General features: G+C 39.8%; 1 protein-coding gene across 1 annotated transcript in view; it reads left to right on the plus strand.

The window, feature by feature from the left end:
* Positions 1 to 13,236, plus strand: part of PIEZO2 (piezo type mechanosensitive ion channel component 2) — a 497,782-nt gene extending 484,546 nt beyond the window's left edge. The window contains exons 51-54 of the mRNA XM_082257361.1: positions 3,566 to 3,682; positions 10,050 to 10,129; positions 10,226 to 10,403; positions 11,954 to 13,236. Of these exons, the coding sequence (XP_082113487.1) occupies positions 3,566 to 3,682; positions 10,050 to 10,129; positions 10,226 to 10,403; positions 11,954 to 12,206 (628 nt within the window). The 3' untranslated portion in view covers positions 12,207 to 13,236. The remainder of the gene's footprint in view (positions 1 to 3,565; positions 3,683 to 10,049; positions 10,130 to 10,225; positions 10,404 to 11,953) is intronic.
* Positions 13,237 to 14,105: the final 869 nt, after the last annotated feature.

Raw genomic sequence — 14,105 nt, forward strand, 5'->3', positions numbered from 1 at the left:
TTAGATGTGACCAGAATTTAACTTTTTGGGCTAAAAGCAAAACGTGAACAGGGATGGGCCAAACACCCCCCTGTTTGGTTCGCAGCAGAATTCCCGAACAGGGAAAAGGTACTAACCTGAACAGCGAACCCTATTGAAGTCTATTGGGGCCGAACAGGAAAAATAAAAAGTGCCCATTTTGAAGGCTTATATGCAAGTAATTGGCCATAAAAGGGGTATGGGTGTCCGGGTACTGCCCGGGGGACATGTATCAATAATTTTTTTTTTTTTTTTAAAGCAATCGTTTTTTCAGGAGCAATGATTTTAATATTGCTTATAGTGCAAAAATGAAAATGAAAAATTCCTTTAACCACTTGCCGACCGCTCACATTGAGCGTACTGCGGCAAAGTGGCTCGTTATCGTCCAGCGACGTAGGTCTACATCGCTGGACTCCTCCCCATGTGGGCAGCGCGCGCGTGCCGCCGGAGGCTCAATCCCGCTGTATTCAGACACAGCGGGAGTCGGGCCAGGGGAGGAGAGGCGGTGATCACCGCAGCTCTTCCCCGATCTTCGGGGATCGCGTCAGGAGATCCGCCCGCTTGTGTAAACAAAGCGGGCGGATCTCCTATGTGACAGACAGTCACAGATTACAGGATTCAGCATAGCTGAACCTGCGATCTGTGCCTGTGTCACACAGTTCCCTCCCCCCACTCATGTCAGTAAGCACCAGGTATACATTAAGCCCTTGATCACCAATAAAAGTTAACCCCTTCTTTGCCAGTGTCATTTTTACAGTAACAGTGAATAATTATAGCACTGATTACTGTAGTAATGTCACTGGTACCCCCAAAAATGTCAAAAATGTCAGTTAGGGGTCCGATCTGTCCGCCACAATGTCGCAGTCCCGCAAAAAAAATCGCAGATCGCCGCCAGATCGCCGCCATTACTAGTTAAAAAATAAAAAATAAAAATGACATACATTTACCGTAGTTAGTAGCTTCGATAACATTTGCGCAAACCAATCAAAATACGCTTATTGCGATTTTTTTTACCAAACATATGTAGCAGAAAACAAATTGGCCTAAAATGTTAAAAAATTTAGATTTTTACATTATTTGGGGGGGGGGGGGAATTTCATATAAAAAAATGTGAAAAATATTGTTATTTTTTCAAAATCCTTTCTCTTTTTTTGTTTATAGCGCAAAAATTAAAAATCGCACAGGTGATCAAATACCACCAAAAGAAATCTCTATTTGTGGGGAAAAAAAGGACATAAATTTAATTTGAGTACAGCGTCGCATGACCACGCAATTGTCCGTTAAAGTAACGCAGTGCCGAATCACAAAATATGGCCTGGTCAGGAATGGGGTAAAATCTTCCAGTCTTAAAGCGGTTAAAAATATGCTCATTGAGAATTTTTTTGTCAAAGACATGTAGCTAAATAAATTTTGGCCTAAATATATGACAAAAATTGAATATATTGGATATTTTTTAAATGTCAAAGTAGAAAAATATTGTTATTTTTTCAAAATTGACGCTTTTTTTTATTAATATCGCAAAAAATGAAAAGCGCAGAGGTAATCAAATACCACCAAAAGAAAGCTATGTTTATGGCAAAAAAAGGATGTAAATTTTGTTTGGGTTCGGCGTTGCATGACCGCGCAATTGTCAGTTAAATTTGCACAGTGCCGAATCGCAAAAAGTGGCCTGAACGTAAAGCAGGAAAATCCTCCGGTCCTAAAGTGGTTAAATATAGTGCCTGGGGGGTCCCCTTAATGTGCCTGTAAATTAGCGCATTTGTAGCATATACAAAACATGCTACAGCAAAAATGACATTTCTAAGGGGAACCCCGCGCCAAAATTTAAAAAAAAAAAAAAAAAAAAACGAGCATACAGCCTGGCAGGTCAGGAAAAGGGAGGGGCGGAGTGAGCAGCCCCCTTTCTCCAGAACCATACCAGGCCACATGCCCTCAACATGGGGGGGGTGGGTGCTTTGATGTTGATGGGGACAATGGCCTCTTCCCGACAACCCTGGGCTGTGGTTGTTTTGGTCTGCAGGTGGGGGGCTTATCGGAATCTGGAAGCCCCCTTTAACAAGGGGGCCCCCACATCCCAGGCCCCCCCTATGTGAATGGATATCGGGTACCCCTACCCATTCACCAAAATAAGTGTCAAAAAGTAAGAAACACAGGAAACCGTTTTTGACAAATCCTTTATTAAAAAAATAAAAAATGTGTCCCTGGATGTAAATTCATTGTCAATAACGACGCCCCCCCCCCCCCCTCCGGACCCAAAAAATAGAAAAAAAAGAATGCTGCATGCTCGGATAAGGGTCTGGTATGGATTTTGAGGGGGATCCCATGCCATTTTTTCTTTATTTATTTTTACCGGCACAATGGTTGTTAGGGACGTGGCGGCTGGCTTCCTGGCCCTGTTCCTTAACAACCAGCCAAAGATTTGCCCAATCAGTGCACAGAATGCACTGTGCAGTGCTCAGTGCATTGCAGGATGTTTGGCAAAAAGCCGAAGAGGCAAATGTCCACCCATCCCTAAACGCTATATGTGGCGGAAAACTAACACTGCACATCACCCTGAACACACCATCTCCACTGTGAACATGGTGGTGGCAGCATCATGTTATGGGGATGCTTTTCTTAAGCAGGGACAGGTGAGCTGGTCAGAGTTGATGGGAAGATGAATGGAGCCAAATACAGGGCAATCTTAGAAGAAACCCTGTAAGAGTCTGCAAAAGACTTGAGACTGGGGCAGAGGTTCAACAGGACAATTACCTTAAACATACAGCCAGAGCTACAATAGTATGGTTTAGATCAAAGCCTATTCATGTGTTAGAATGGCGCAGTCAAAGTCCAGACCTAAATCCGATTGAGAATCTGTGGCAAGACTTAAAAATTGCTGTTCACAGACACTCTCCATCCAATCTAACAGAGCTTAAGCTATTTTGCAAAGAATGGGCAAAAATGTCCATCTCTGGATGTGCAAAGCTGGTAGAGACATCCCCAAAAAGACCTGCAGCTCTAATTGCAGGGAAAGGTGGTTCTACAAAGTATTAAATCAGGGGGGCTGAATACAAATGTACGCCACACTTTTCACATATTTATTTGAAAAAGAAAATTGAAAACCATTTATCAGTTTCCTTTTACTTCACAATAATGTGCCACTTTGTGTTGGCCTATCACATAAGATCCCAATAAAATACATTTACGTTTTTGGCTGTAATATGCCAAAATGTGGAAAATTTCAAGGGGTAGGAATACCTTTTCAAGGCACTGTAGGATATCACAAGAGGAAATCATCCCATCCTTGCCTGTCATGTAGGGTGATAAATCTACTGCACTGATGGCTATTACTATAAACATAAACCTAAGACTCTTGCCTCTAGACACTCAATGCTGGCTGCTCTATAGGTTTATACTTTAGGTAGTTCCAACTGTCCACAGTATGTATAAAGCAGACACCCTATATAAAATATATTATTTGAAGTTTTTTTCAGGTTTTTGTGCACTTGTATCTGCATACTGAGCATCGTTTACAGTTGGCTCATTAATTTTATGTATACCTACATAGGAACTTGAGTCTTGGAGCCAATTCGGAGATCACAGGTGAGAAACATACAGTTTCATTGGCGAATCAAACACGATTAGACCTGGCTGCAATGATGAGATTAAACAGTTCAATTCCAGTGTAAGTATGAGTATGCTTCTAAATATTTATTCAAATACTCTGTACACAATGGGTTTATATCCTAAGGCAAATTAGACCTGGCTGCAATAATGAGATTAAACAGTTCAATTCCAGTGTAAGTATGAGTATGCTTCTAAATATTTATTCAAAGACTCTGTACACAATGGGCTTTATATCCTAAGGCAAATACACAAAGAGCAGGGATATATCGCTGTGGTACATTTGCATTGCAGGGAAAATATGATCCCTGAACTTATCTAGTTAGTTTATACTGATGTTTAATGCTTAGTTTGACATGCATGTTGAACATACAGATAATGCTGCTTTTTATTTCAAGAATTTTATTAAGTTTTCAAGAAAATACATAGGTGTTAACAATTCAATCCTGACAGTATAATTACAGTATGTAGCCTCAATTGGGGCTCATACCTCTGCAGGAAGAAATAATACAAAGCGTGGATAATTTACTATATAGGGAAACATAGTAACCAAAAATGCTGCTTTTTTAGCTATGTGTTACAATTTTCAGATGCTGAATCTTATATCCCACAGCAAATTCAACAAATGTAAGCGTTAGTCTGTGTAGGCACATAGTAGTTACCATGAGGATATGATTTGGTTTTGTTTTGCTGAGGATGCAATCCATGTATCAGCACATGCACATAACATTTAGTTAAACAGGCCCAATGTGTGTTAAGTTACGATAGTTACATAGTAGTTGAGGTTGAATAAAGACAATAGTCCATCCAGTTCAACTTGTGTAGGTGTGTGTGGCCGTAATCATCTCTCATACCCCTTAATCATTCCTTATTAATTCCATGCACACTTGCTTAAAAAAAAACACTTCCCGCTTACAAGCATTTTTTTCTGCTTCTAGAAGAAAATGGTTTTATCCTATGTGTCCATGCACACTATTTTAATCTAGAAGCATTTTTGAAGCTTCAGCTTCTAGAAGCAGAAAAAAAAGTATTTTTTTGTGTTTTTGAGAGCAATTTGCCAGCAGAAAAAAAAAAATCTGAAAGCGCCTAAAATGTTGCTGAAAGCTGGCACCAGAACGCTATTATGAGCATCATGAAAATATTAGTGGTTAGACTCTGCCTGTACCACATACCTCTTTAACTATAAAAAATTGTTTCCCCTGAATATTGGGACTTTTTAGGGTCCTTTCACATGGAGCGGACCGTTTTTTGATCCGCTCCGGCACTTTTTTTTTTTTTTTTTTTACGGACACGGGTGACACTTGTGTCATCCGGTCCGTATGTCCATTTATCATCCCATCCGTTTGCAGATGATAAACGGAGATAATGTATGTCAATGGGATTGTGGATGTCAGCGGATGACACCGCTGACATCCGTTTTTGCGTCCGTTCCGTTTTTTAAACTGAAGAAATATAGGGTTCTCTTCCGTTCCAAAAAACGGAACTGATCGGAAAGGACGCAAATCATGTCCATTTTTCATCTGCAAAAAAATGGGATGAAAAACGGACATACGGCCCGTGTGAAAGGACCCTTAGGCCTTTTTTTGTCTTTGATCATACAAATGAAAAAATGTTTATAATAAATTATATATTTTATTAATACATGTTAAAAAATTGGTGATTACATATACAAAAAATACATGACAATGTTGACACAACACAATGTATACATATTACGATGGACTGCGAATACAACAACGATGAAGGAGGTGATGATGAAGTTGTGACACGGTGTGCTTCCAACTGATGATACCTTACTACACACCATCCTGACAACAACTAGTTTTCAGGGAATTCAATACTTGAATCCAACCTTAGCACATTCATTATAGTCTTGGAGTTTCAGGGATGGAGTCTTCCAGGTCTCAGTGACACCTGTTTTCCACACTTGTGGCTGTTTTACCACAAAAAATTAAAAAATTCTAAAAATACAACTCCCCGCCCTTTGTTTTCCTATGAACAAGCCTCATATAGGGTGTCAAAAATTGGGTGGACAAGTTTCTCAGATTTTGTTTTTAAGAGGATACATGTTATTATTATTATTATACAGGATTTATATAGCGCCAACAGTTTGCGCAGCGCTTAACAAAATTAAGGCAGACATTACAGTTACAATACAATTTGGAACAAGAGGAATCAGAGGGCCCTGCTCGTTCGAGCTTACAATCTAAAAGGGAGGGTCAATTGATACAAAAGTTAATAGCTGTGGAGGATGACCTGATGAAGAAAGTGAAACAGTGTATTGGTTAGTAACCGGGTAGGCTTCTTTAAAGAGAAGGGTTTTCAGGGATCGTCTAATGATGGATAGATTAGGGGACAGTCGGACAGATTGGGGTAGAGAGTTCCAAAGAATGGGAGAAGCTCTGGAGAAATCCTGGAGGTGAGCATGGGAAGAGGTGACAAGGGAGCTAGAGAGCAGGAGGTCTTGGGAGGACCGAAGAGAGCGGCTTAGTTGATATTTTGAGATTAGGTTGGTGATGTAGCTGGGGGCAGAGTTGTGGATGGCATTGTAAACTATTGTTAGCGCTTTGAATTTTATTTGTTGGGTGAGTGGAAGCCAGTGAAGGGATTGCCAGAGAGGGGTGGAGGACACTGAATGGTTGGTAAGGTGGATAAGTCTTGCAGCAGCATTCATTATGGATTGAAGGGGGGATAATCTATGTAAAGGTAATCCAATGAGGAGGGAGTTGCAGTAGTCGAGGCGAGAGATAACCAGGGCATGAAGCTTGGTGGTGTTATTGGTTAAAAAGGGCCGTATTCTAGCGATGTTGGAGGTTAAGGCGGCATGATTTGGACAGGGATTTGATGTGAGCCTGAAAGGACAGTGCAGAGTCCAGGGTTACCCCTAGCACCCTGGCATGTGTAGAAGGACTGATAGTTGTTCCATTGATCTTGACAGAGAATTCAGGGGAAGGGGCACGTGGAGGAGGAAATAATATGAGCTCGGTTTTAGATAGATTCAGTTTGAGGAAGTGGTGTGACATCCAGGCTGATATGTCTATTAGATCAGTGATGCGGGAGAAGACTGATGGGGTGAGCTGAGGGGTAGAGAGGTAGATTTGGGTGTCATCAGCATAGAAATAGTAATGGAAGCCATGGGAGGCTATTAGCTGACCCAGGGAGGAGGTATAGATTGAGAATAGTAGCGGTCCAAGGACAGAACCTTGAGGGACCCCAACGGAAATAGGAGTTGCAGGGGAGTAAGTGGAATTATAAGTGACACTGAAGGTGCGGTAAGATTGAAACCAGTGGAGAGCACAGTCAGAGAGACCGAGCCAACTGAGTTTTTTGAGAAGGAGGGGGTGGTCAACAGTATCAAATGCAGCAGAGAGGTCCAAGAGTATTGAGTAGTGACCATTGGTTTTATGTAATGTCTACGTGCAATGCCATGTGATTGACTTTAAGTGACACCTCCCATACTCCTGATGAAGTAGAGTTTTTGCTCTCTGAAACGCGTCGGGTGGAGGAAGTTACAACTTCATCATCACATTCTTCACAGTTGGTGTATTCGCACTCCATCGTAAAATGTATACATTGTGTCATGTGAACATTGTCATGTATTTTTTGTATATGTAATAACCAATTTTTTAACATGTATTAATAAAATATATCATTTTTTATAAACATTTTTTCATTTGTGTGATCAAACATAAAAGTGCCTAAAAAGCCCCAATATTCAGGGTAAACAATTTTGTACTATTATGAGCATCCAGCATTTTTCTACCATTTATTTATTTTATCTTAGCTTATGGTGCATGAAGCCATTGGCATTAGTCTTGCAAGCACCAACGCAAGAGGGGGCATTTTTTATTTTTTTTTGCAGTGACAACTCACTAAATTATCACTGTTCTTTGTAAACTCAAAGCCAGCAGATGTAGTATTTCACTACCCATTTCCTCTGCTGTGATCTGCTTTAGATTTTGTCTGTCAGAGTTACAGAGGAAGTGAGTAGGGGAAGACTTTCTCTACTAGCTCTGTGTTTACAGGTGACAGCAGGATTAGATGGGCTGTCACTGAATCTGTGGATTTGCAGATTCCCCATTGATAGAGGTTTGGATGGGGCCAGGTGTCCCAATTTATCTGCGGAGATGCCCACTGGGATCTGAGGCTGCATAGGCTGCTATTAACCACTTTCAGACCGGAGGATTTGGCTGCTTAATGACCAGGCCCTATTTTGCGATTCGGCACTGCGTGAATTTAACGGACAATTGCGCGGTCATGCGACTCTGTACCCAAACGAAATTGATGTCCTTTTTTTTTCTATAAATAGAGCTTTCTTTTAGCGGTATTTGATCACCTGTGCGATTTTTATTTTTTGCGCTATAAACAAAAAAAGAGCGACAATTTTGAAAATAAAAACAATATTTTTCACATTCTTTTATATGAAATTCTCCAAAAAAAAATGTAAAAATTAGAATTTTTTAACATTGTAGGCCAATTTGTTTTCTGCTACATATTTTTGGTAAAAAAAAAATCGCAATAAGAGTATTTTGATTGGTTTTGCGTTTACTAACTACGAGAAAGATTTATGTCATTTTTATTTTTTAATTTTTTTAATAGTAATGGCGGCAATCTGCGATTTTTTGCAGGACTGCGACATTGCGGCGGACAGATTAGATCCCTAACTGACATTTTTGACACTTTTGGGGGGACCAGTGACATTACTACAGTAATCAGTGCTAAATAATATGCACTGTTACTATAAAAATGACACTGGCAGAGAAGGGGTTCACAATATTGGTGATCAAGGGGTTAAATGTGACCCTAGGGGTGTGATTTTAACTGTGGGGGGCGTGGCTTTTGAAGTCATCACAGAGACATGTGATCCTATATAGCAGGATCACATGACATAACTGTGATCACTTCAGGGAGAAGTACGGATGGCTGTGTTTACATCAGCCGTTCGTCCTTCTCTGTCAGCGGCGGGAGATCACGAGTGGCCGGTGGCCATCTGAGCCGCCTGTCACACGCACTAGCTTCCCCGCTGAAAAGCGGGGGCGGGAGCGCGCCTCCAGCGGCACGCGATCGCCCCCTAGCTCCTCCCAGGCAAGCGCCGTACATGTACGGGACATTGCCTGGGAGAGCCAGCCTGCCGCAGTAAATCTGCGGCGGCTGGGGCTAAAGTGGTTAAGGGAGTTCTTCCAGTGTAATAAAGCACCTTGATACTGCAAAAAGGATAGGGCTGTCCCATGGCAACACCGGCAGGCAACACCAAGCAATGTGAAACTGGCAAATTACAAGATACATGATTCTTGGAAATGTAGATTATTTTTATTCTTTTCATTTCGTTTATAAATTATATTTTTATATTTTAACAAGCCGAATAAAAAATACCAGTCTAGGTTTACAGCAAGCCATACAAATGGACCTGAAATATTATTCCTCCCACTTTGGTACCGCAATTGTGGAATCTCCCTCATTGGACTTTCAGCTCTATGGTCTACCCTTTCCACAATTACGTTTCACAGCCCATGTGCAGCTGTCTGAAATTTAAGAACATTTGGGAAATGGGTGAATAAACCATCAGTCATTTAACCCATAGCTATGTGTGGCCTTGGACTAACCATTTTTTTCCTTAATTTATAAGTTGGCATAGGTCAAAAAGGTTTCTGGAACGTAATCTTCCTTGCTCATTTTTGATTTATCTGTACACAGTTTTGTGAATCAAGCAAAACAGGAATGTAGGCATCGGGGGAATCATTAATAATAGAGTCTGAAGAAAGGGTAAACCTGCATTCATGCATTTGGCCAAAAAAAAAAAAAAAAAAACCTTGTTCTATAATCTGCCTGGTTAGCAAATTTTTTTTTTTTTTTACTATTGGCATTGCACTGTTTAAAGTTTAATTTAAGGTTTTTTTTTTTGTTGTTTTTTTTTAGCTTTGGATAGAATGGAGAGAGATTGGAACCCCTTTCAGTTTGTACTGCTGTCTGTCCTCATGTTAAGGAGATTCTCCCTCTCTACTTGTCCTGTTTACCATTATCATTGAAAGTGAAAGTAAAGAAAATCTTATATTTTAAGTTGTCCCCAGAGTAAGTAATAGCAAATAATAGTAAGAAAATCTTCCCATGGGGACACTAGTTCTGGTGACCTGGGGGTCCCCAAGAGATTCCCCTAATTTGCAGGGATTTCCTCTCACTTCTTGTTTGGCTATGGGACAGAAAGTAAAGGGGAATCTCCGAAAATGGGACACAAATGATGAAAAAAAAAAATCTGGCAGTTGTTATAAATGTTGCTCTATCTAAAATATATAAAAAAGAGCATTTGCCTATAGTTCTATTTTCATTTTCCCACTGTGTTCCAACTTGTTGAGTAGTTTTAGATGACAAATATAAAAAAAATATGTAAATATAAGTAAATCACAATAATAGTGTTTTGTTTTGTTCTTCAGAACACTTGAACACATTTATCCATGGTTCATAAAAGCACCAAAAGATTCAATTGCAAAACCGATCCGGCAACTCCTTAAAAGTAAGCTTTTTTAAATGAGGGTAGGGCATAAATTCAGTTCTTCTGGATATGGGTGACTAAAATGCTAATGTTTTTAATCCTGTGCTTTATTGACAGACCAAGAGTTTGTAAATATTAGTGTTTCTCTAAACAGAAGTTATATTGGAGATAGTGTTCAAGAATGGTGGGTCCTCAATCAAAACAATAAGTATTTCATACAAAAAACTGGCTTGGAGTTAATTGTTTTCAGCGATAAAGTCAGCCCTCCTAGTTTAGGATTCTTAGCAGGTTATGGGTAAGTACTTATTTCTCATACAGTTGTTTTTGGTTGTTTCCTTTTACACATGGTATTGGTTAAGAACATGGGCTCCTTGGTACATATTTTTACTGCTTAGAGCACAAAGTGTTTTACATTGTTAGTGAACAGCCTGATTGTCCAAAATGCAAATAAGAATTACATACACTATATTGTCAAAAGTATTGCGACGCCTGCCTTTACACGCACCTTAACTTTATTGGCATCCCAGTCTTAGTCCGTAGGGTTTTGAGTTGGCCCACCCTTTGCAGTTATAACAGCTTCAACTCTTCTGGGAAGGCTGTCCACAAGGTTTAGGAGTGTGTCTATGGCAATGTTTGACCATTCTTCTAGAAGCCCATATGTGAGGTCAGGCACTAATGTTGGACGAGAAGGCCTGGCTCACAGTCTGTGCTCTAATTCATCCCAAAGGTGTTCTATCAGGTTGAGGTCAAGACTCTGTGCAGGCAAGTCAAAATCCTCCACCTCATACTCGCTCATCCATGTCTTTATGGACCTTGCTTTGTGCACTGGTCCAAATCCTTTGGTATAGGGGGGATTATGGTGTGGGCTTAGTTCCAGTAAAGGGAACTCTTAAGGTGACAGCATACCAAGACATTTTGGACAATTTCATGCTCCCAACTTTGTGGGAACAGTTTGGGGATGACCCCTTCCTGTTCCAACATGACTGCGCACCTGTGCAAAAATCAATGTCCATAAAGACATGGATGAGCAAGTTTGGGGTGAAGGAACTTGACTGGCCTGCACAGAGTCCTGACCTAAACCCGATAGAACACCTTTAGGAGGAATTAGCTGAGCCAGGCCTTCTCATCCAATATCAGTACCTGACCTAACAAATGCGCTTCTGGAAGAATGGTCAAACATTCTCATAGACACACTCCTAAACCTTGCAGACAGCCTTTTTAGAAGATTTGAAAGGGTGCAAAGCGTGGGCCAACTGAATTTTGAACCCTACAAACTAAGACTGGGATGCCATTAAAGTTCATGTGCCTGTAAAGGCAGGCATCCCAATACTTTTTACAATATATTGTATGTCTTCCCACTTTTAAGGAGCTTTATTTATTGTCCATTGTGATTATAACTGGGTTAATTTTCTTTTTAAAATATAATGCAATATATTTTAGATATAGTGCTTCACAGCAGCAAAAATTCTAGGAGCATTGCAGAGGGGGAAGATTTTCTAAGTGCAAATGTACATGGGAGGTTTAAAGCTGAATTTTGTTACATTGTCAAGCTTGGACCAATGTACATATGCATATGCCATACCTGGGGGACTGCTGTGAAAGCAGAGAATTACTATAGCAGTCAACGCTACTACAGTGATTGCCGCTGTCTTCCAGGTCCCATGCTGCATGTCTACCATGCTTCTTAGTGAGCACAAAGGTCACGTACTCAGCATGGGCACCATTCACAGAATGCCCATAATTTCTAAAGGAATGCAAGGCATTCTCTGAATTGACAAGGTGGTCCATTACCAAAGTATAATTACAAGCATGATTCATGGAGTAACATGTATTTTCTGTTCACAGAATAATGGGACTGTACGCCTCTGTGGTACTGGTAATTGGAAAATTTGTTCGTGAGTTCTTTAGTGGGATATCTCATTCGATCATGTTTGAAGAGCTACCAAATGTGGACCGTATATTGAAACTGTGCACGGACATTTTCTTAGTCAGAGAGACGGGGGAACTGGAACTGGAAGAAGATTTATATGCCAAACTAATATTCTTATACCGCTCACCAGAAACTATGATCAAATGGACAAGAGAAAAAAATAAATGACTTTCATGAACTCAGTAATTCAGTTGACTTTCCCTGGATTATTGAAAAGCACAATGTTACTATTGCTCTCATAAGAGCCTAGACTCCTGTAATGAAGAAACTGTTTTTCCTCTTACAGTACTCAGTAGCAGCACAACAGGGACAGTACAGGAGATCTGTTATTTTATTTGGTCTAAAAAACAACTTTATCACAGTTACCTTTTTGTTAGAAGAGCTACAGAAGTTACATTGCCTAAAGATGCGACACCTACAGAATGATGGTGGGAATACAGTGACGATTGGACTGTACAAGCTTTTCTTCAGAATTGATAACTTTTAGAATGTGCAATATGCTGTTTTACAGTGTCCTAAACCCTTGACATTGCAATATGGCGATTCTTTTCATTCTGTCAAGACTCAGTGCAGCAGAAGGTCGTGCAGTGACTGTCCATTTGCCTGTGATACGGAAACAGAATATTTATGCATCAAAGCCTCGATGGACGTAGAAAACGTTAAAAAAAAAAAAAAATACACCAAATGACAATCTTGTTAACTGCCTTATTTTTATTTTTACAACCTGACAGAATATTTTAATTAATCGGTATTGACTTTTCTCAGGAAAATTAAACATTAACAAAATGATCATCAAAAATTTATAACAACAGTATATATTTGAAGTATTTAAGGCCATTTCCAACTGATTTAATTTGAGCTGTCTTAAATATTGAATGGGTTTGAGTGAAATGAAAAACATATTCCCACTGTTACTTATGGTTTACATATTTGACATAAAATTCATAAAAGACGTATACAGGTTAGTTTTTTTTTTATGTTCATGGTAATCTATTCTATGCCATCATCCTACTTTGAAAATGGCCTTCCCTAATTTATCTTTGATATACATCTTCCACTGTTTTCATAAATACACATTGTAGCATGAGACACTAGGGTTTCCATTGCAGCAGGTAATATCTGCCAAATATGGAAGATTAATATTTATCAGTCACAAACAACAAGCTCTTTATATATACTATACCTATTCCATCAGTATATAAACCAGGGGTATTCAAACTATGGCCCTCCAGTTGTTCAAGAACTACAATTCACATCATGCCTAGCCATGTCTGTAAATGTCAGAGCTTTACAATGCCTCATGGGATGTGTAGTTCCGCCACAGCTTGAGGGTCGTAGTTTGAGGATCCCTGATATAAACTATATGGCCAAAGGTTTTTGGACACTTAACCATCAAACCTATACAAGCTTGTTGGTTATCCCATTCCAAAACCACAGGCATTTATATGGAGTTGCCCCCTTCCCCTTGGCTATTAAACGCTCCACTCTACAGAACTTTCTACAAGCTTTAAGAGATTTTGTGTGGGGATTAGTGCCCATTTAGAAAAAGCAAGATTTGTAAGGTCAACTACTAATATTGGACAAGAAGACCTAGCTTGCAATTTGCAATCCAACTTATCCCAACGTTTTTCTGTATAGTTTAGATCAGGTTGTTGTGCATGCCTATCAAGTTCTTCCATACTAAACATGTCAAAACCATGTCTTTATGGACCTGGCTTTGTGCACAGGGGTACAGTCATGCTGCAACAGAAAAGGGCCTTCTCCAAACTGTTGGAGGAGCAGAATTGTCGAAAAGATTCTTTTATACTAATGTAATGGAGATTACAAGGCTATGTGCTTGACTTTATAGACCTGGATGTCCAACAAGCTCACATAGGTGAGATGCACAAACTTTGTAATGTAGATTTATGTGAAAACAAACAGGCAGCCATCACATTCTTAATTAGGTCACTACACCTAGAGAAATATTTAGAAGGCTAAATTAAGATTTTATCTCTGTTACTTTGACATTCCTCATGTTTTAATTAAGGGCTACTTCTAAATAAGGGAATGGATTCCAAAAGAAAC

The sequence above is a fragment of the Pelophylax lessonae genome (assembly GCF_965119305.1).
Source record: "Pelophylax lessonae genome assembly, chromosome: 5".
Lineage (NCBI taxonomy): Eukaryota > Metazoa > Chordata > Amphibia > Anura > Ranidae > Pelophylax > Pelophylax lessonae.